At 43.7% G+C, this 19,999-nt stretch overlaps 1 protein-coding gene across 2 annotated transcripts in view; it reads left to right on the top strand.

The window, feature by feature from the left end:
* Positions 1 to 19,999, top strand: part of Pde7b (phosphodiesterase 7B) — a 304,571-nt gene that overhangs the window by 222,709 nt on the left and 61,863 nt on the right. For both annotated transcript variants that reach the window (XM_021647353.2, XM_021647352.2), the window contains one exon: positions 4,656 to 4,739. In XM_021647353.2, the coding sequence (XP_021503028.1) occupies positions 4,656 to 4,739 (84 nt within the window). The remainder of the gene's footprint in view (positions 1 to 4,655; positions 4,740 to 19,999) is intronic.

Here is a 19,999-nt window from a genome sequence, read left to right as displayed (position 1 = left end):
CACACACACACACAAACTGTAATATTCCAAGTGCAGTTTGTGTTCCCATAGCCCTCTAGGGCGAGGTCACTCTCCCAATGGCTAGCCCCTGAAAGACCTTTAGTAAACAACCCTGCAGTGGAAGGCAGGGAGCCTGCTGAGAGCTCGCGTCTGAGGTGTGGGTTGGTTCTCTCTGAGGTGTGGGTTGCTTTACGAGGAACAGCAGTGGCGTGACTCGCTAACAGGCTCAAGGGAATGGCTGTCTACCAGAGCATCGCTCTCTCCACCATGTTTGGCTGGCTTGAGGGTTTCGTGTTTTGATGCCACTACCGTCTTCTTCGGGTTCATCCCTGACGGCCCTGCCGTGAACTCCTGACCGTAAGCGTTCTCACCGCCCTCCTTCTTCTCAGATATCACAAGAACACAGCAGCTGTTGCTCATGCCCTTCCTTACGTCCTCTGCTCACCCCAAAATGACCTTGGAACCACCCGATGGGGCAGGAGGCTGGTTCTTGTCAAGTGGCCCATGTTTCAGCCACTGTAAGTTGTCATCACTGTCAGTGTCTCCACGTTCCGCCTGTTATATAAGAGGCCACATCGCCGTCTGCTCCCTCGTGCAGGCTCTTATTAAACAGACACCGTGTGAGAGGCCAAGTGGGCAAGAGGTCCGTCCGGAGCTATGTTCCCTGGGGGAGTCGGAGACTGTCTCTGGGTCTTGGCTCCCGGAATGACTCAGCTCAGCTCTTTGCCTGCGTCTGCAGCCTTCGGGACCAAGGACGACCTGTTATGCTTTCAGCTCCAAAGGAGCAAAAGAGCAGCAGTCCTTTCAAAAGAAGAATTCCCTTGCTGTTTGCTTCCTTTTGGAACACAATAAGAACAGACTGAGGACACAACTCTGAGCTGTCAGCGCTTCCTCCCAGCTTCCACCGCACCTTTCCTTTGCCAGGAAAAAAGAGCTGCTGAAGTTAAACAAGGGCTTAATGAATAGTCAAAATAATTGTTTAGCTTGGATATAAGGCCCTGGGTAGTCTGACGGCTGCCCGGACCAGGGGCCAGTGAGAACAGTGCTACAAGAACGTTGTCACTTGTTCTCTCCTGAAGCCCAGTGGCCTCAGCTCTACCGAAGACATCTTTACTCCATTATTTCTCTTCTCACCAGCATACTGTTCAATACCAGAGGGGCTTCTGGAAGCAGAAATAATGAAACATAACATAGATAAATATATGTGTTTAAAATATCCATCTTCCTCCAACAGCAAGAAGGCCCATGATAGGGCATGCCCTGTTTATTTTTATGGCTTTCATGGTTTAAAAATTCATGTTTAAAAATCTTTCTAAGATATAGGCTTCCTCTTGCCTTACTAGTACTTATAATATGGCTTCATCCTTTATAAAAACTAATTTTAACATGGCTTAATACTCTCTAAAAACTATCATTTACTCCCCACCCCACCCCAAGGACTGGCAAGAGAGTTTAAGGGCCATCAACTCAAATAGCAAGCCTGAAAACTCAGAGTAAACCCAAGGCATGATAACAATAGGTCAACAAAGCTACAAAGCCAGTCAGCTTCATGGGAACACCTACTGTCTTAGTCAGGGTGTCTACCGCGGCAGTGAAAACACCATGACCAAAAAAACAAGCTGGGGAGGAAAGGGTTTATTTGGCTTACACTTCCACATTGCTGTTACTCATTGAAGGAAGTCAGGACAGGAACTCAAACAGGGCAGGAACCTGGAGGTTCCTGGAGGCAGAAGCTGAAGCAGAGACTGTGGAGAGGTGCTGCTTCCTGGCTTGCTTCCCATGGCTTACCCAACCTGCTTTCTTATAGAACCCAGGACCACCAGCCCAGGGATGCCTGAGCCCTTCCCCAACAATTACCAATCAAAAAAAGAATGTCTTACAGTTGTATCTTATGGAAACATTTTCTCAATTGAGGTTCCCTCCTTTCAAGACAACTAGTGTGTGTGTGTCAAGTTGACATAGACTAGGCAATACACCTATGCATTGATACTTTTAAAATATTTTTTGAAATTAAAATATGATTATGTCATTTTCCCCTTTCATTTTCTCCCTCCAAATCTTCCCATGTGCCCCACCTCAAGTTCATGGCCTGTTTCTTAACTCTCTGTTGCTACACTCACTCACTCTCTCTCTCTCTCTCTCTCTCTCTCTCTCCTAAATATAGAAACACAACCTGCTTAGTCCACATAATGTTGGGTGTTCATATAATCTCAGGGCTGATTTCTCTGTATTGGAAGAGCAGCTCAGGGGCTCTTCCATGGGGAAGATGATGTCTTCTGCTCTCAGCATTCCTTGGTTGCATGTAGTTCTTTGTCCAGTGTAGAGGCCCAGTTACTGATTTCCCTTCCGTGCTCGCATGGTTATTGGTGTCATCCTTGTCCAGGTCTGTTTAGGCAGCCATGTTGATGAGACTTCCTGCGAGTAGCTTCTCTACCAATTCTAAGAGATGAAATCTCATGGCACGCTCTTGTCCCTCTGGCTCGTACACTCTTTCCACCCCTTCTTTTGCCATGATCCCTCAGCCCTGCTGGGTGCAGGAGTTGTGTTGGTTGCAGATACAGCCATTGGGATGGTCATCACATGGTCACCTGTTCCCTACATTTTGATTGGTTGTTGTTTAGATCTTTAAAGCATGTGTCGGCCATGCGTGATTATGAGCTATCGGTTCATTCTCATTAGGCCTGAACGCGCTTGTGGTACATACGCTATCTTTTTCTCTGTGGCTACTAGAAGTCCAAATTCCCCAGTGTAGGGAGCTGAGATCTCCTTTTCGTTTCAATTGGAAAATTGAGTCTATGAACTGTTAGATGAGGTGTTGAGAGAGCCCTGCACATGAACCTGTAAGAACCTCACTTAATATCAGCTCTGCCCACTGCAAGAGCAAAGCACCATAGCCAGTGTTCTTCCTGGGAGCTTGTTAGGGGCCTGAGCCCTTTGCTGAGGCCCCAGGTAAAGCATAGTGGTCTCTCTGAGCTACTCTATCTTCAGCTATAAAATAAGGAGTATAATAGTATTTCTCCTCACCAGCCTATAGTAAATATCCAATGAAAGACGCATGACAATGAATCCATTTTTTTTAAAGCTTTGTGAAATCGGCAAGTGTAGGTGTTTGAGGTAATATAATGGAGAAGAAACCTTTTACTTCAGAGTGGCTTTTCAGCTGTTCTCTGTGTGGGAGAGAGAGAGAGTTTGTGTGCTTTGTTACAGGGGCACTGCTACATAGCCCAGGCTGGCCGGGAAGTCCTGCCCCTCCTTGCTTCGGCCTCCTGACTATTGAGATGACATAGGCTCCACCACTATGCTCAGCAAATAACACTCGCATCTTCAAGCTCACTTTTCATCTCCTCCTTCGTCCTTTGACTTTGCTTTTTCTGGTTTAAAAATTATCTCTTTTTTTTTTTTTTTCAGTCTTTAGTCCCTAAATTATAAAAATCTCCAACACCAGAAACACAATGAAACGTCAGATTACTCAAAACAGGATGCAGGAGGCAGGACTGTAAAGTAGAAACAGAGACGGTTCCTAGTGCTCCTGGTTGTACTTTATAACCCCAGGTCCAGCATGCCAGGTGGCAGTGGGGCTCTCACCAGGTCTGGCTAACCCCAAAGATCAGAGCGCACAACCCCTCCTCTCTGCTTCCAGGCTGAGAACGTTTGCTAGCAGGTCTGGGGAAAATGGCTCATGGGAGGTGGCCAGTTGTTCCTGGAATTGATGATTCTAGAACCTGCCCGGGCTGGCTCTTCCAGAAGGACATCCCAGCTCATGGATTTCTGCCTCTCCTGGGAGTCCACAAGATGTGAAATAACAAAGCTCAGTGGAGAAATGCAGATCACATAATGTGCATGGACCCTGCTTTGCAGGATCCTGGGAGAAGGCAGGCCAAGAGCCCCGGCCAAGTGGCCGGTGTCATGTCAGACGCAGGCACTTTGAAGCAATCCTTTCCATTTGACAAGACACCTGAAGCAGAGAGAAATATGCTTCCCAAGATATCACCAGGAGCAAACATCCAGACGAGATCTTTCCAGGCCTGCTTCATTCCCGTGTCCGCTGTGTCCTCTCTGCTTGCTGTCCTCCCTGGGGTGGGAAGGCAGGACATATACACCGGAAAGGGACATGAAGGCAGCCACCGGAAGGAGTTACAAAGAGGTTACGCACTGGAAAAACTGCAGACTATCATGAGAGCAAGGGTAGCTAGGAGTCTAAAACGCTCCCTGAGCTGGGCTGACAGGTTTTAATGTTCACCCATAACACAACCTAGGGGCAAAGAAAGTGGACACCATCAGAAAACAACGCCTTAGGCCATAACATCTGGTAAGGGAGGAGCTACAACCCCAGAATGCCATCCATCCTCCCGGGGCCGGCTGCTCCACCTCTACAGCCCCTCGGAAGTGTACGATGGTGATGGAAACCTTTGCAGTCTGGTTGACATTTTCAGACCGGGTAGATATACGAGAGCGGTGGTCCATTTGATACAGTCCTAGCGGACGCGTTACACTCGGCATTAATTAAGCACCCCTTCCCACCTAGCACTCTCTTCCGTCTTTCTAATATCTCGTGTTGTTTCCGCTGACATAACTGGTTAGGAGGATCTGCTGAGGAAAAGCGAATATGCTTGGCAAACGCCCTCAAACATTTGTTTGGATTTTCTGTTTTCCAGGAGATGTACGACTAAGGGGTCAGACGGGGGTTGCTGCCGAACGCCGCGGCTCCTACCCATTCATTGACTTCCGTCTACTTAACAGTGAGTAACCGAGATTCCTGCAAAGGAACAAATGCTTTCTCTGGGGGAAAAAAATATATTTCCCCGAGAACTTCAAAACCTTTCGAGGCCAGCCTTCCCTCCTCTATCTCTGTCCCCTCAACTGGAACTTAAAACTTTGTCTCTCGAGTTCCTCTTGTGGGAGGAACGCTGAGCTCGGCCCCAGGTCTCCCCGTGGGCATGGTGAGGCACACCTTTAACCCAACACTATCTATACCTTCTTCTACTGCCCCCTTCTGGCGTGCAGGTGCACATGCAGGTAGAGCGCTCCTACATTAAATAAATAAATAAAAATATCTTTTAAAAAAGTTACAGGTAAGTGCACTAGCAGCTGCCCTCAGACACCCCCATTACCTCTCTCTGCTCAGTCTCTGCAAACCCGAGGGAAATCCTTCCTGTCCATACTGGTGCTGCCTCCTCCGTGATGGCGTTGGTAGCACAGGCTATTTCTCCTTCCATTGCTACTTGATCTTACGTTCTCAGGAAATCCAAGCCAGTGGCCAGTTGTTTCTCCAGATTTCCTATCTTCTATCGTGGCGACCTTTCACCTAGGACTTATGGTAGAGGGAAGGAGGCACCAATAATAAATTTCACAGTTTGCCCCAAGGTTTTTGCTGTTCTCATATCACTACCCGTCTATAAATTTCAAAGTGTTGGATGGTATCCACAGAATATTACTTTCCTTTGACATAAGCGAGTGCCACATGGGAGGTAATTTGATTCACCCCAACCCCTGGACATGACTAGGAAAATTTAGACTTTGCTGTTTCTGATCCTTAGATCCTTAAAAGGCCGGTAGAAGATAGATGGACGTGTTTGCATTTCTCCTCCCATTGTTCTGTGTCTGTTTTTTCAGCTTTTCTAAGGATGTAGAGATAGCATAACCTTTTAAATACTTTTAAATAACTTTTTCAATAGAAACAAACACTTAAAAAAAAAAAACACCTTTTAAAACTCAGCACTGTGCAGCCTCTAGACCAATGCAGCGTAGACGCAGCCTGTGGGAACTCCGGGTTACATCTGACCTCGCCGTATGACCCCCATACAGGCTGTCCGAATTCCTGTTGGAAGGCTCACTGCTGGCAAGGTCCTGACTGAAATGTTTGGGTCACCAGGCACGGGGTTCCACATTGGTGGACATTGTTCATCTCCACCAGAGCCCTCCCACAGAGCAACGGGGAGAAATTCACCAACAAGCCTATTTTCAACAATATTTAAGACATCATTTCATGGGTTCTAATAGAACCCAAGAGCAAATGAGGGAACGAGGAGGAGGTAGGTCTTTATGAGGTTCAGAATGATTCTTACTTCAGCCCTGAGACCCACAAGCATCGTAGCTAATGTGGCGGCCTTTGTAGTGGAATATGGACTAGTTCGTTGTCTATATCGTAGGTATTTGCATGTGAAAAGCAGCTGGACTTTAAGAAATCATTTGCTTTTCTTTTTAATCTAAACAAAATCTACATAGATATGTTTATAGGTTTCCTGTGGCCACCATTTATATGCACTGCTCTTATGTGAATGGTTGCCACCCTCTCAGAGCCTCCTGGTGCCTGGGCCCTTCCTGGCCTCTGCCTCCATTTCCCTGCACCTCATAGTCAGAACTATCTGTTCATCCAGTAAAAATATTGGCCACCCACCCTGAAATTCCCTTTCCACTCTCCTCAGGACTCCATTCTGGATAATTCTTTTATCCTTTTTCTCTTATCATATAACATCCTGAGACAGTCCTAATATCCCTTCACTGTAGTTGGTTTTGTAAGTGGCTTCAGTTTCCCTAAATGTATAAGATATGTCCCTAAGAAAACTACAAAAGTCCTAAACTCAACAATTCTTTATAGTCTCTGGCTACTCAGTAACTGCACAGTTGACTTACATTAAATAGTCCTCTGAAAAAGAGTGTATTTAAATAGCTGTAAATGTAAGCCATTCATCTGGCGCTTCCTCAGAAAATTAGGAATAGTGTTACCTCAAGATCCAGCTATACCACTCCTAGGCATATACTCAAAAGATGCCCCACCATTCAATAAGGACATTTGCTCAACTATGTTCATATCAGCTCTATTTGTAATAGCCAGAATCTGAAAACAACCTAGATGTCCCTCAATGAAAGAATGGATACAAAAAATGTGGTACATTTACACAATGGAATACTACTCAGCAATAAAAAGCAAGGAAATCATGAAATTTGCAGGCAAATGGTGGGAGCTAGAAAAGATCTTCCTGAGTGAGGTAACTCAGAAGCAGAAAGATACCAATGATATATATTCATTTATAAGTGGATATTAGCCATGTAATATAGGATAAAATCTATAACCCTAAAGAAGCTAAACAACAAGGAGGACCCGAGGGAAGATGCTTAATCCTCATTCAGGAGGGCAAACAGGATAGACATCGGAAGTAGGAGAAGACAAGTCATAGGACAGGAGCCTTCCACAGAAGACTTCTGAAAGACTCTACCCACCAGGGTATTGAAGGAGATACTGAGACTCATAGCCACAGAGTGGCTATGTGGGCAGAGTGCCGGAATCCTTATGGAAGAAGAAGGAGATAGAGAGACCTAGAGGGGACAGGAGCTCCACAACAACAGAGCCAAAATACCTGGGCCCAAGGGGGCCTGCAGAGACCGATACTCCAACCAAGGACCTTGCATGGAGAGGACCTAGAACCCTGTTCAAAAGAAGCCCATCAGCTGTTCAGTTTCCAAGTGGGTTCCCTAGTAAGGGGTACAGGGACTGTCTCTGACATGAACTCAATAGCCGGCTCTTTGATGACTTCCCCCTGTGGAGTGCAGCCTTGCCAGGCCACAAAGGAAGATGATGCAGCCAGCCTTGATGAGACCTGATAAGCTAGGGTCAGATAGAAGGGGAGGAGGTCCTCCCCTATCAGAGGACTAGGGAAAAGACATAAGGGGAGAAGAGGGAGGGAGGGTAGGACTGGGAGGAGACAAAGGAGGAGCTGCTGCAGGGATACAAAGTGAATAAATTGTAACAAATAAATATATAAATAAAAAGTAACCAGTTCACACAACAACACAGACGGGTCTGAAGATACTATCCATCCCTCTAAAATGTCTGCATGCCAGAGGTGGGGGGTGAACCATTCTCATTGCTATGATCCATTTGCAGCTTTCTAGCTTGGCAAGTACATCACCTTGTTGTCAGGCGGCAAGAGGTATGCAGATGTCTCTGTAAAATTCAGTCACATAAAGCATATCATATGGATCATATTCCCACCAATTTATAAAGTCTGTCGTCTATTTAAGTCTCTTTCATCTCTTCATGCCCTCATTGAAGCTTGCTGAGTAATTAAAGATGCACTTTTTGCCTAAAGTGAAGCATTTTAGGACATTTTGGAAGTTTCTCCTAAAGCTTTGATTGTACCCACCAATTGCAATTCTACACAATAACCACTAAACTAGCTTAACATACTCTTTCCTTCTTTCTTCTTCTTCTTTTTTTATTTCTTCTTCTCTCATATATTACATCCTGACTGCATTTTCCTCTCCCTCCTCTCTCCCAGCCCCTCCCCCTCCCCCTGCACCTTTTCTTCCCCATATCCACTCCTCCTCCATTTCCCTCACGTCTCTGGAGGCTATCAACCAAACACATTGTAACAAGTGACAAGAAGATGAGGCACAAACCTTCATTCCAAGGCTGAATGCAGCAACCCAGTAGGAGGAAAAGGGTCCCAAAAGCAGGCAAAAGAGTCAGTGACAGCCCCTGCTCACAATATTAGGAGTTCCATAAGGACACCAAGCTACACAACCATAGTATATATACAGAGGACCTAGGTCAGACCCAAACGGGCTCCTTGATTGCCAGTTCAGTCTCTGTGAGCCCCTATGAGCTATGCTTGGTTGATTCTGTGACCTGCGTTCCTGTGTTGTCCTTGACCCTTCTAGCTTCTACAAGGCTTCCTTCCCTTCTTCTGCAGGATCCCAGCCTGATCCCTGCTGCTCCCATCCCCACCCACCCCCAGTGCACCCACAAAAATCTATTCTTTTCCTCCTTCCCAGGGAGATACGTGTGTCTCACCCCTTGAGCCCTCCTTGTTATTTACCCTCTTTGGATCTGTGGCTTGTAGAATGATTATCTTTTACTTACTTACAGTTAATATCCACTTATAAATGAATACACACCATATTTTTCTTTCTGGGTCTGGGTTACCTCACTCAGGATGCCTCAAGACCCCAGCCATACCACTCCTGGGCATGTGACCAAAAGATGCTACATCCTACCACAAGGACACTTGCTCAACTATGTTCATAGGAGCTCTATTCATTACAGTCAGAAGCCGTAAACAACCTACATGTCCCTCAGCAGAAGAATAAAGAAAATGTGAAAATGATATGAAATTTGCAGGCAAATGGATGGAAGTAGAAAACATTCTTTATTTAATGTATAAGCTTTATATGAGTATGTGTGTACCTCTCTCTGTGTGTGTGTGTGTGTGTGTGTGTGTGTGTGTATGTGTGTGTGTGTAGACCAGAGGTCATTCTCAATTGCTCCCCACTTTTTTAGATAGTCTCTCTCTCTCATTTAGAGTCTCCCCCACTTATTTCCTGACTAGGCTAGGCTAACAGGTCAGCATGCCCCTGTAATCTCTTATGTCTGCCTCCTCAGCCTTAGGATTACAGGCAGGCACTACTGTCCTTGGAATTTTTTTTTAGGGGTGCTGGGACTCATACTCAGATCCTAGCACTTGAAAGGTGAAGACAGGCAGATCTCTGTGAGTTCAATGCCAGCCTGGTCTACATAAGAAGTCCAGATTTGTGAGGACTACACGGTGAGAACGTGTTCCAAAAAATAAGAAAGGCAGGTTCTCACGCATTCGTGACAAGCACTTTACCTACTGAGCCATCTCCTCAGGCTCTTGCATTGCTTACTTTGTGTCCATTTCTTTAAAGGATAAACACAGACCCACAACCATTTTACTCAAATGAGTACAGTGTTGCTCCCCCAAAAAAAGAATCTTATATAAACCTTAAAAATAAATCATTTATAAATTTTAACTTAAAAACAAATTCAATGTCGGAAAAAAAGCAAGTCACTAAAAACCCTATTCCTCATCTTGCATTTCTGCAGGCTCTCTAATAAGATCCTTAATGGGTCTCACACAACTACCATTCCCTACCCACAGTGCTTTGGCTGTTTCTCTTTTACTACCTACTTAAACCTCTGGCCTATGTATAAGCCAAAAAAAAAAAAAGTGTATTGAATAGGAAGGCCCATTTCCACACTGTTATTAGTCACAGCTCCAACCATAGCAGGCAGAGGACAGCATGCCGCCCTGACCATTCTCTAATAGGCCACCTCAGGCTGCTGTGGGGCTTCACCTACAGCAAAGTCCACATGACCCACAAAGCCAAACTTACCTGCTGCGGGGCCCTCCATAGGGAAAAGGTGCCAATCCTACTGTAGATTGTTTTAAGCAGACTTACAGGGGTTTTTTAACATCTTGATAGACACATTCAGTCCAGTGTAATTTCCTTTGCTTATTGTCAGTTTCTTTCCACTTTCTGGAACCATCCTCTACTTTTAAGAGTAGACTTGACATTGACAAAATTGACACACAAAGATGCAGAAACAGAAAGCAAGCCCTTATTGATCTGATACGCACATTCTTCTAGGGGGGGGAATCCCTTTCCATGCACAAGGAGGAAGGCATGTCCTTCCCTAACCCACAGTCCTATTGCCTATGTAATAAGGTGGTTAAACACCTGATTTGTCTTTCCTTGTCCCAATTTGCATTTTTTGTCTGGGAATCTTAGTAATTACAGTATCCTCCCTTCCAGTTTGTTCTGGTCTGAAGAACAAATTACTGACCAGTCAACTGTAAACGTTTGCCCACAAAAGAATACTCCATACAACACCACTCAAACATGTCATGTAAGAATAAGTTCAAGGGCTGAGGTGATGGGTCAGTGGCTAGGAGCACACGCTGCTCTCACAGAGACCAGCGTGCGTGTCGGGCTGCTCACTGACACTTCGGACTCCAATTCAGAGATCTAACACCACCTTCTGGCACCCACACTTGTGCACATGTCCTTACACACATACATGCACACACATACATGCACACACATACATGTACACACATACATGCACACACATATTCATCATTAAAAATAACATAAATATGTCAAAAACAAATGTATTATGCACTTGAAAATCGCTGAGAAAATAAGTTTAAAGTGTTTGGCACACAGACAAATCAGTGTGCAATGCAGATTTGAACTGGCCTCATTTAGCCATCCCACAGTCTATGTTTAATTCAAATCATCGTCTTGTACCACATAAACTTACATTTTGCCAATCATGATAATAATAATAATCAGCAATAATGGAGTATAGTATTCCTGGAATAAAGTCTCAAACTCTTCCTCATAAGAAATTATCCAGATTAGTGGAAATACTTGTGACAAAAGCACTTGTTAGAAGCCGGCTTTGTTTCTTGTTTTCATATCCATGAGTAGAAGGGATACATCTGTCTGAGTCTCTAGAAGTTTCTCTTGGAAAGTAGCAGGAAATGGAGGCTCTCGCCATTGTGTGGGATGAGGGAAGCATGGGTCTTTAAAGAAGAGATATCTTTACACCTGAGCATGGAGGGGAGAACAGAGCGAGACAAGAGGGAGGCAATTATTTTTATGCCCAGGGAAGAGCTAAAACACCGAACTGTAGGAGGGTGGAGCAGAGGAAATGTAACAGCTCTATTATCCAAAGCCGACTTCCTGCGGATGGATTTCATTTACCAGCTCTGTTGAAGGGAAAACAGAAGAGAAAAACCTGTGTTCAAAGACACCAGCAGAGAGAGGACAGTGGCTGAGGAATCACAGTCTCGGGAGAGGAGGCAGCTTCCTGCTCCAGCAGCCCTCGCACAGCCCTGTCTCCTGATTTAATATAATCAGTACCCTGAGTGGATAATGACTAGGCTGAGATGCTCCCGTGGCAACCATCTCAGAACAACACACGTGACTTCCACACTGGCTCTACGGAGGAAATGACATGCGAAGAAAGCATTCCCGGGATGGGGCCATTGGAGAGCCCAGCACTCTTGCTTCTATGGAGCTTTCAGAGCACTCTTTGCCACCACCAGACAGCCTGGTGTTCCAAACGGGCGCTCGCTCGGCAGCAGTAGGGTAATTGCTTGTTTGGCTTTTTCCTCCTGTTAATTTGCTAATCTTGATCTTAAACTCTCTTCCTCGGGATTTGCTTCTCTAGGCTGGGCCATTTTAGCTGCACAGTCGTGAGGTCATAATTTTAGTAGAGTTACAAAAGTAGATGCTTATTATTTCCAAAGGAGAGCCAAAATATACCTATACATATGTGTGTATATATATATAAACTATTTTATTTTAAAAAATTATTCAGATACACAAATGCTTACAAAACAAAACTGTGGTGTAACATCCTGCGGCCACTCTTTCACTGACCTGTAAAATAGTTCACTGAAGGACTGTTAGGCAAAGGCCACCAACCATGTTAGAATCCCTCTGGTGTTAAGTTATTCCCACCCCGTCCCCTTGTAAAGACAGAAAGTCAGTTTGCTTGCAAAGCCCAATGTCTAAAAGAGAATTTCCATCAGGTGCTGACAGCCTTGTAGCAATCTTGTCAAAGATACCCTTTGATGTCACCTATGAGAGCCACACACTAAAATGTCCCTGTAAAGGCAGTGTCGCTGGGAGGATGCAGGCTTACTCCATCCCAGCTCACTGCTCCCCAGCAGAGAAGGGAGGCCTGAGATGTGCCTCCTGGAGGCTTCTCACACTTGGGAGGGCCAAGTTAACACCCCACAATTTCTAAGTTCAATATTGACCTTCCTCCAGAAGAGAGGTGGGGCTCTGGTTGTGGTTGTGGTACTTCCTGGATGAGCTGGCTGGTGCTTCGTGATGGGCACTCAGGGCTTCTGGCCACACACTCCCCAGCTCTTCAGCTGCGGAAGTGCCAGACCAGGAGAATGGTTAGCCGCCAAAGTGCCACTTTGTGGTGGAAGACGGAGCTGACAGAGCCCTGGGTGTCTCATTCCTTCCCCCTCGTTGTTCCATCAGTGCAGCAATAGGACACCTCCTATGGTAGAGAGCACATCTGCAGAGACGTATGCAAATAAACGTTGACATTTAGCATACCTAGGTCCTACATGTGCCTGTAATAAAACACATATATACAATAAGGCACATATACATTGTATGTGATTCAGAAGCGTTACACACTCAAGTAAAGAAGTCTGTCTTGGGACATCACGAAGAGCTGAGGACTAAAAAGTGAGCAGGGACTGAAGGGACAAAGAAGCAAAGAGGGGCCGCATGCTGAGGCCAAATTTTATTGCCATTATAAAATATGCTTCAAGACATAAAACCAGGAAATAGTTGCCGCAGATGAACTTGACTAAATGGAAGTGTTACTGAAAGTCAAGTTATTCCAGATAAGAGCAAAGAAGTCAGGGGGGAAAATCATTCCAGATACCTAGCTGTCGCAGAAAAACCATCTTCAGAACCAAATGGGTTTCACCTTCTCGAGTGAAGACTGAGAAGCACAGTAGCTCTCTGTTAGCTGGGCTGACATCATTAAAGCTTCACTTTGTTATCTGAGTGAAGGAAAATAGAATATTGGATCTGGGAACCCAATATTTCCTCACAGCTATTACTCATTCATCTGACACACACAACACCCACTCTTTGCTGAGGAGGATGAAATCGTGGCATCCTGGGCCACAGCAACAAACATAGGCCTGAGATAGCTTTTATATGATCGGTGGTTTCTGTCTCAGGCAGCAAGGATGGCTGGAATAAACAAAAATATATATCTGTATAATTCTTCTCAGAATGACAACAGATAGTGTCTCTGTCTAGAGATCCAGGAGGCTGAGGAAGAACCTGAACCATTACTTTTATGCACAAAGAGTTGATCATCTTGTCACAAGGGCAAGCATACATTACATCAATGGCTGTGCAAATAAATAGGTAACCTAATAACCTCATTCTAAAATAACTGGCATAAAAATAAAGTGTCCTAAGCAAGAGAGGGAAACAGTATGGACTTATGCCGAACCCTGGAACATATGGTTGGGTGTTAACCAGTTAAGAAATGACCATAGATAAGATTGATTTGACAAACAGAGACTGGAGTCACTAAGAAAGGAGAAAAGCTAAAAATGAGCCTAGAAATCACATTGACAGAGAGAAAGCGAACACCTGGGAACATCAAGATAAGGAGTTTGAACTTGATTCGTTAAGCAAACAGGATCAGTAGAGCACCTCAAGGAAGAGCTTGAACATGATCGCAGCAGTCCCTGAAAATAACTGGCATCTGTGTGTGAAAGAGGTGGTGAGTGAGAGGGAGAATCAGCTAGCAAAGAAGTCACAGTGAAAACGGGAGATGGGGTGTGGAAGCAGAAATACAACCTGAAGATGGTGAACAGGGGGGGTGCCATCTTGAAAAACTGGAGGTAAGACATCAGTAAGAAACCCTGGGGAGAGATGGTGAGCTCAGGCAGGACCAGATGAGCGTGAAAGGAAGTAAAATGGATATGTCCAGGAAAGTGTTCAGAAAAAAAGGAGAATGAGGCAGATGAGAAGCATCTTTAAGAACTTCTGCTGGGGGCTGCAGAGGTGGCTCATTCAGTAATAACACCTAAGCATGAGGTTCTGAGTCGGAATGCCCTGGGTCCACATCAAATTCCAGGCATGGCTGTGTTCTCTGACATGGGGTGGGGGTACAAATCCTGAGAGCTTGCTGGCCAGCCGACAGAGCCAAACAGCAGCAAGCTTCCAAATTGCTGAGAGACCCTGTCCCAAGGTAATAAGGCCAAGAGTGATAGAAGACACTGAGGGTCATTCTCTAGCCTCCTCATGCACACACATGAGGGCACACACACACACACACACACACACACAGAATTTCTGCTACTTGGGAATCACTACCCATGAGTCATCTGGCAACAGCACATATCACAAAATCAGTGATTAGTTAGTTCAATGGCTACTATAAGTTCATGATTTAGAGAAGCATTATAAAGCCATTGAATGTGTGTGTGTGGTGTGTGTGTGTGTATCCACAAAATGAGCTTTACCAGCAATCAACTGTTCCCTAGATAGAAGCTACTTAGACATTACTATTCAGACACGCTTTACCCCACTGTGTCATGGACTCTGTTTTCCATCACACTTGCCTCACATGCTCATAGCACAGAGAGATTCAATTCTCAGTGTACTTCATCTGGAGCAAAACTCACACCCACTTTGAGTATTTCTAGAATAACGCATCCTTGGATTTCTTGAAACAGTGGAGTATAAAGGGAAGGAGAAGGAAGTTAGACTTATTTGGATGAAGTCACCTTATGAGTTATTGAGCTAGAAAGGCTTATTTGTTCAGTGAAATTAAATTCAACCTCCTACCCACAGTGGGCAGAGCTCATCTCTTGTGATTTCATCAATAAAAAAATAAAGGATTATCTCCTCCCATTACTTCCTCACTCTTCAAGTTTTGGAAAGGTAAGAGATGTGCTGTGGTTGGTGGGTTCCCCATAGTTTTGCTTTTCTTCTCAGAGGGATGCATTTCTTCCACGTTCTTCCTTAGTTTGTCCAACTGGGACTTTCAGAAACAGCTAAAAGGAGTTGATATTTTTAAAAATGCATATGGTTCTTATTCTCCTATATACATGGACATGAACAGCACCCTTTTTAAACAATGTTTTGAATTGCCAAACTAAGATGTAGGGGCTAGCCCAATCAACAAGATCTTGTTTTTGTTCTAACCAGCAAATCAGATTGCTTTGGAGCTTCAGGATGGTGTATTACTTTTTAAGTCACCTTGGGAGGAATCACGGCAATTATGAAGCAAAGTCCCAGGGGTAAGGAAGGCTATGCCACTGCACCTAACAACTTCTACCATAACAACTTTAAGATGATTGGGATTTAATGTCTGTCACAGGAGCCTAGATTCTTGAGATGTATCACACGGAGGCAAGGAACTCTGGGTAATAGGTGTCTGGAACACTTACAAAAACAGCATCTGCAGAACTAGAAATTGGAAAACCCTTTACCATTCAACTGTACCGTTCCACCCAGAGCTCCGAGTTCATAGCATTCCCTTTCTGGCCCTCTCCCTGCACACACTGTAGAGGAAACACAGAGAAACCAACCGTGAACTTTGACATCAGACCTGGGTTTAAATCTACTTCTTTTGTGAGCTTTGGAAAAGATGCTCAGACCAGCTAATCTACATATATGGAAGGAAACTGTAGTGCCACTATTACTGTCCTGAAGACACACACAAAATAAACATGCTGGGCAGCTTGTCTTGCTTCTGCTACGTCCACCATAAGTGCTGTTGAACTTTGAGTACCGGCAGAGTCAACCTTTCTCCAGCAGCTTCTTCTAGGAAGCATCTATTTCCCCTCAGAGTCCTGGCCATGGCATCATGACCTTGAAAAGCCTACTTCAGTCCTCCTCCAAAGGGCCTAATGGGCTGTTTTCTCAGTGCTCACACACTATCTCTAAGGAGAAATTGTCACACTGACTATAAACTCACGGGACCTCAGTGGCAGGTAGAGTCCAGCATATTTTGCCCTAAGGCAATCCAAATCTGGATATTTTGTTAGTTTCTGAGAACTGCTGATATGCCTCAAACACAGTACACACATACTACATAAGGATGATAATAACAATCATAGCTAGCATGATTGACATCCATAGGTGTTTGTGAATATTGGCTTATTTAACATCCACAAAATTCCTGTGAAGTAGTCACTGCCATTTAAGATGAGGACATTGAGACCCACAGAAAATAAGAAATTCACTCATGGTCTCCAACTTGTAAGTCAGAATTCAAACCCATAACACAGAACTGCAGAGTATGAGCTCTTAGCCATGTTGGAATATGTCTTAGGGTTTTTACTGCTGTGAAGAGACACCATGACCATGGCAACTCTTATAAAGGAAAACACTTCATTGGGGCTGGCTTACAGCTCAGAGGTTTAGTCCATTATCACCATGGTGGAAAGCATAGCAGCCTGCAGGCCCACATGGTGCTGGAGAAGGAGCTGAGAGTTCTACATCTGGATCCACAGGGAGCAGGACGAGACAATGAGTCACTGGGCCTGGTTTGCGCTTCTGAGACCTCAAAGCCCACCCCCAGTGACACACTTCCTCCAACAAAGCCACACCTACTCCAGCAAGGCCACACCCCCTAGTATTGCCTATCCTTGTAAGCCTATGGGTCATTTTCATTCAAACCACCAAAGAATATAAATTTATTTATATATTTTAATGCTCAGAGACAATGTGTATATAAATACTATTTCTCTTACATGGCATCTATACAAAAATCACTCCTTTCCAATAGTTTTCAAATATTACAATTATTTTATAATACATTTAGGTTGTTTCATTTGGAATATTAAACTGCTTCAATACCTTTGAACCAAAGCTGCTATAATTTGATGTAAAAACATGTAATTAAACATTGAACATATTTTAGTTTGTAGCATTTCCATTGTGTTTCTCATTATTCTGCTGCTCTGGCAGGATGTGCTGTGTGACAAATTGCTCATCCCCTGACATTCTGCTCTTTGATAAGAAGGAGGAGGGTGTGGTGGTGACAAATAAGGACACTTGAAAGCTGTTCCCAAAGAAGAAGGAAATGGAATCACTACTGTGACAAATGAGAGTCAGATCTGCATCTCCCACCAGTTGCTTTCATTTTTCTCTGAAGGGAATTGGTTATTTCCTGTCTTGAGAGCTGACAGAGGCAGGTTCACAAATGTTTATACTCTATTAAACGAAAGGCAGATGAATGCAAAATTACATATTTGAAGAGATCTCACATATGTTTATAAGAATACGCCAACAATTGCAAATGGCTCATTTTTTGATGATTTTTACTTTCTTCTGTTTTCCCTACCAGAAACATGTATTCCTCTCATAATAAGAGAAAAATGAGATTGCATTTTAAAGCTACTTTTTATACTTATTTAAAATGAGGAGCTTTGTCATAAAACACTATAATATGATCATACACAGAGTTTTAAATTTAAGAAATAGAGATAGAGGTAAAAAATAAATATGACAAAAGCCTTGATTAATATTGAAATTCATAAGATAGTTTGATTAAAGTTTCCTAAATCCTAGGCTTGAGTTTGAATAAACCTGTAACCTTTTATGTCACATACATGAACAAGGATGACTCTAATACAGGGAAAAATGAAATGAATCTTTTTATTTAACTAAATGGTTTTCCAAGTAATTTTTTAGAAATGTCTGATTCTCAGCAGAATTCAGAATTTGCACAGATACTGAATTATTTCCATCAGTGTATTCATATCTAAAAAAATGCGCTTGCTTTTCTGTGATTTTTATCTAAAAACAGTTATCTCTTAAAGCTATCTTCATGTCATGATAATAAAATCATGAAAATTTTCTTATCTTAAAGGATGGTATAAATTTTTTAAATTAGCATGTATAATAAAACTTTTTAAATTTTCCTATTTTTTCCTTTTATTGAAAGAAGCTTTTTCCTCACACAATGTATCCTGATTATGATTCGCCTTCCTTCATTCTTTCTAGCTTCTTCTCACCTCTCCATCTGGATCTACCCCCTTTCTGTGTTCTCATTAGAAAACAGACTAGCTTCTAAAGGTTAACAATAAAATGAAAAGTTTTTACATTTTTTTTAATTTAAAAAAAAAATTTATGTGCATTAGTGTGAGGGTGTCAGATCCCTTAGAACTGAAGTTACAGACAGTTGTGAGCCGCCATGTGCATGCTGGGAATTTGAACCCAGGTCCTTTGGAAGAGCAACCAGTGCCCTTAACTGCTGAACCAACTCTCCAGCCCCATATAAATGAAAATTTTAAAAGATAAAACAAAACTAACACATCAGGATAGAACAAAACAGCCAAACAAAAGGAAAGAGGCCCAAGAGGAAACAGACATAACCACAGGGACCCACTCATTTGCATACTCAGGAATTTCATAAAACACTAAAATGCACAAAGAAATTATAGAGTAAAAAAAAAGTTTTAAAAATTACACATATATATAATAAAAATAAAAATAAGATACTAGGAAGGAAGGAAGGAAAGAAAGAAGGAAGGAAGGAAGGAAGGAAGGAAGGAAGGAAGGAAGGAAGGAAGGAAGGAAGGAAGGAAGGAAAAAGCCCTGATACAAGGAACCTCCAAAGATGCCGCTGAGTTTGTTTTCTGTGGGCGTCTATTGCTGGGCACAAGCCTGCTCTTCACAGTAGTTGTTTTCCCAGTGAGAGTCTGCAAGTGGTAATTTTCATCTGCAAGTGGTAATCAGTTGGACATAGCTTATGGTTTATGGATAAGAGCCTGTGTTCACTTCTACTTTCCACTCTAGGACGCCAACTGGTGCAGACCTGTGCAGGTTCTGTGTGTGCTGCCTCAGTATGTGTGAGTTCATATGTGTGTGATTTCGACGGCCTTGTTTCTTTGATGTCCTCCAGCCCCTCTGACACACTCTTTCCTCCTTCTCTTCTGCAGAGCCCCCTGAGCCCTGAGGGGAGGGATTTGATGGAGACATCCCATCTAGGGATGAATGGTCCAAGGTCTCAAACTCTCTGCATAATATCTGATCATGGGTCTCTGTATTTGTTCCCATTACTGCTGGAAGAAGCTTCTCTGGTGATGGCTGAATAAAGCACTGATCTATGACCATAGGAGAATATCATTAAGAGTCATTTTATTGCTACATTTAAGAAAAAAAAAGTAGTATTTGGTTTCACCCTAAGTTTCTGGGCATCTGATCTCAGGTTCTTGGTCTGGCCCATGGAGTGGGCCTTAAGTCAAGTCAGACATTGGTTTGTTACTACCATAACCTTAGTGTCACCATTGCCCCAGCATATTTTACAGGCAGGACACCAGTGTAGATCGAAGAGTTTGTGGCTGGGTTGGTGTTCATATTTCTCCTTTGGTAGCACACAGGGCGCCTTCCTGTACCACATAGGCTTGCAGAGGGATGAAGGCTCTGTATAGACACCAGCTCAACTTCTCTATGTTCAACGAGCTGTTTATATGCACACATACATACTGTCTTCAGCAATGGGACCTTACCATCAGTTGTGGAAAGCAACCTAGTCATGGCAACAGCCTGGGTTGTTTGGGGGTTCCCACGGACCCCCTTTGGGCAACAACTCAATTAGATGTAACCCAGTCCCAGTACTGGAAGCTTCAATAAGTGACAAGAGATGGCCAGTTGGCACTCTGTCTCTCCTGTTGGTTGG

This window comes from Meriones unguiculatus, chromosome 20, assembly GCF_030254825.1.
Source record: "Meriones unguiculatus strain TT.TT164.6M chromosome 20, Bangor_MerUng_6.1, whole genome shotgun sequence".
Classification (NCBI taxonomy): Eukaryota; Metazoa; Chordata; class Mammalia; order Rodentia; family Muridae; genus Meriones; species Meriones unguiculatus.
The sequence above is the reverse complement of the archived record's forward strand: the minus strand, read 5'-3'. Positions and strand labels throughout refer to the sequence as shown.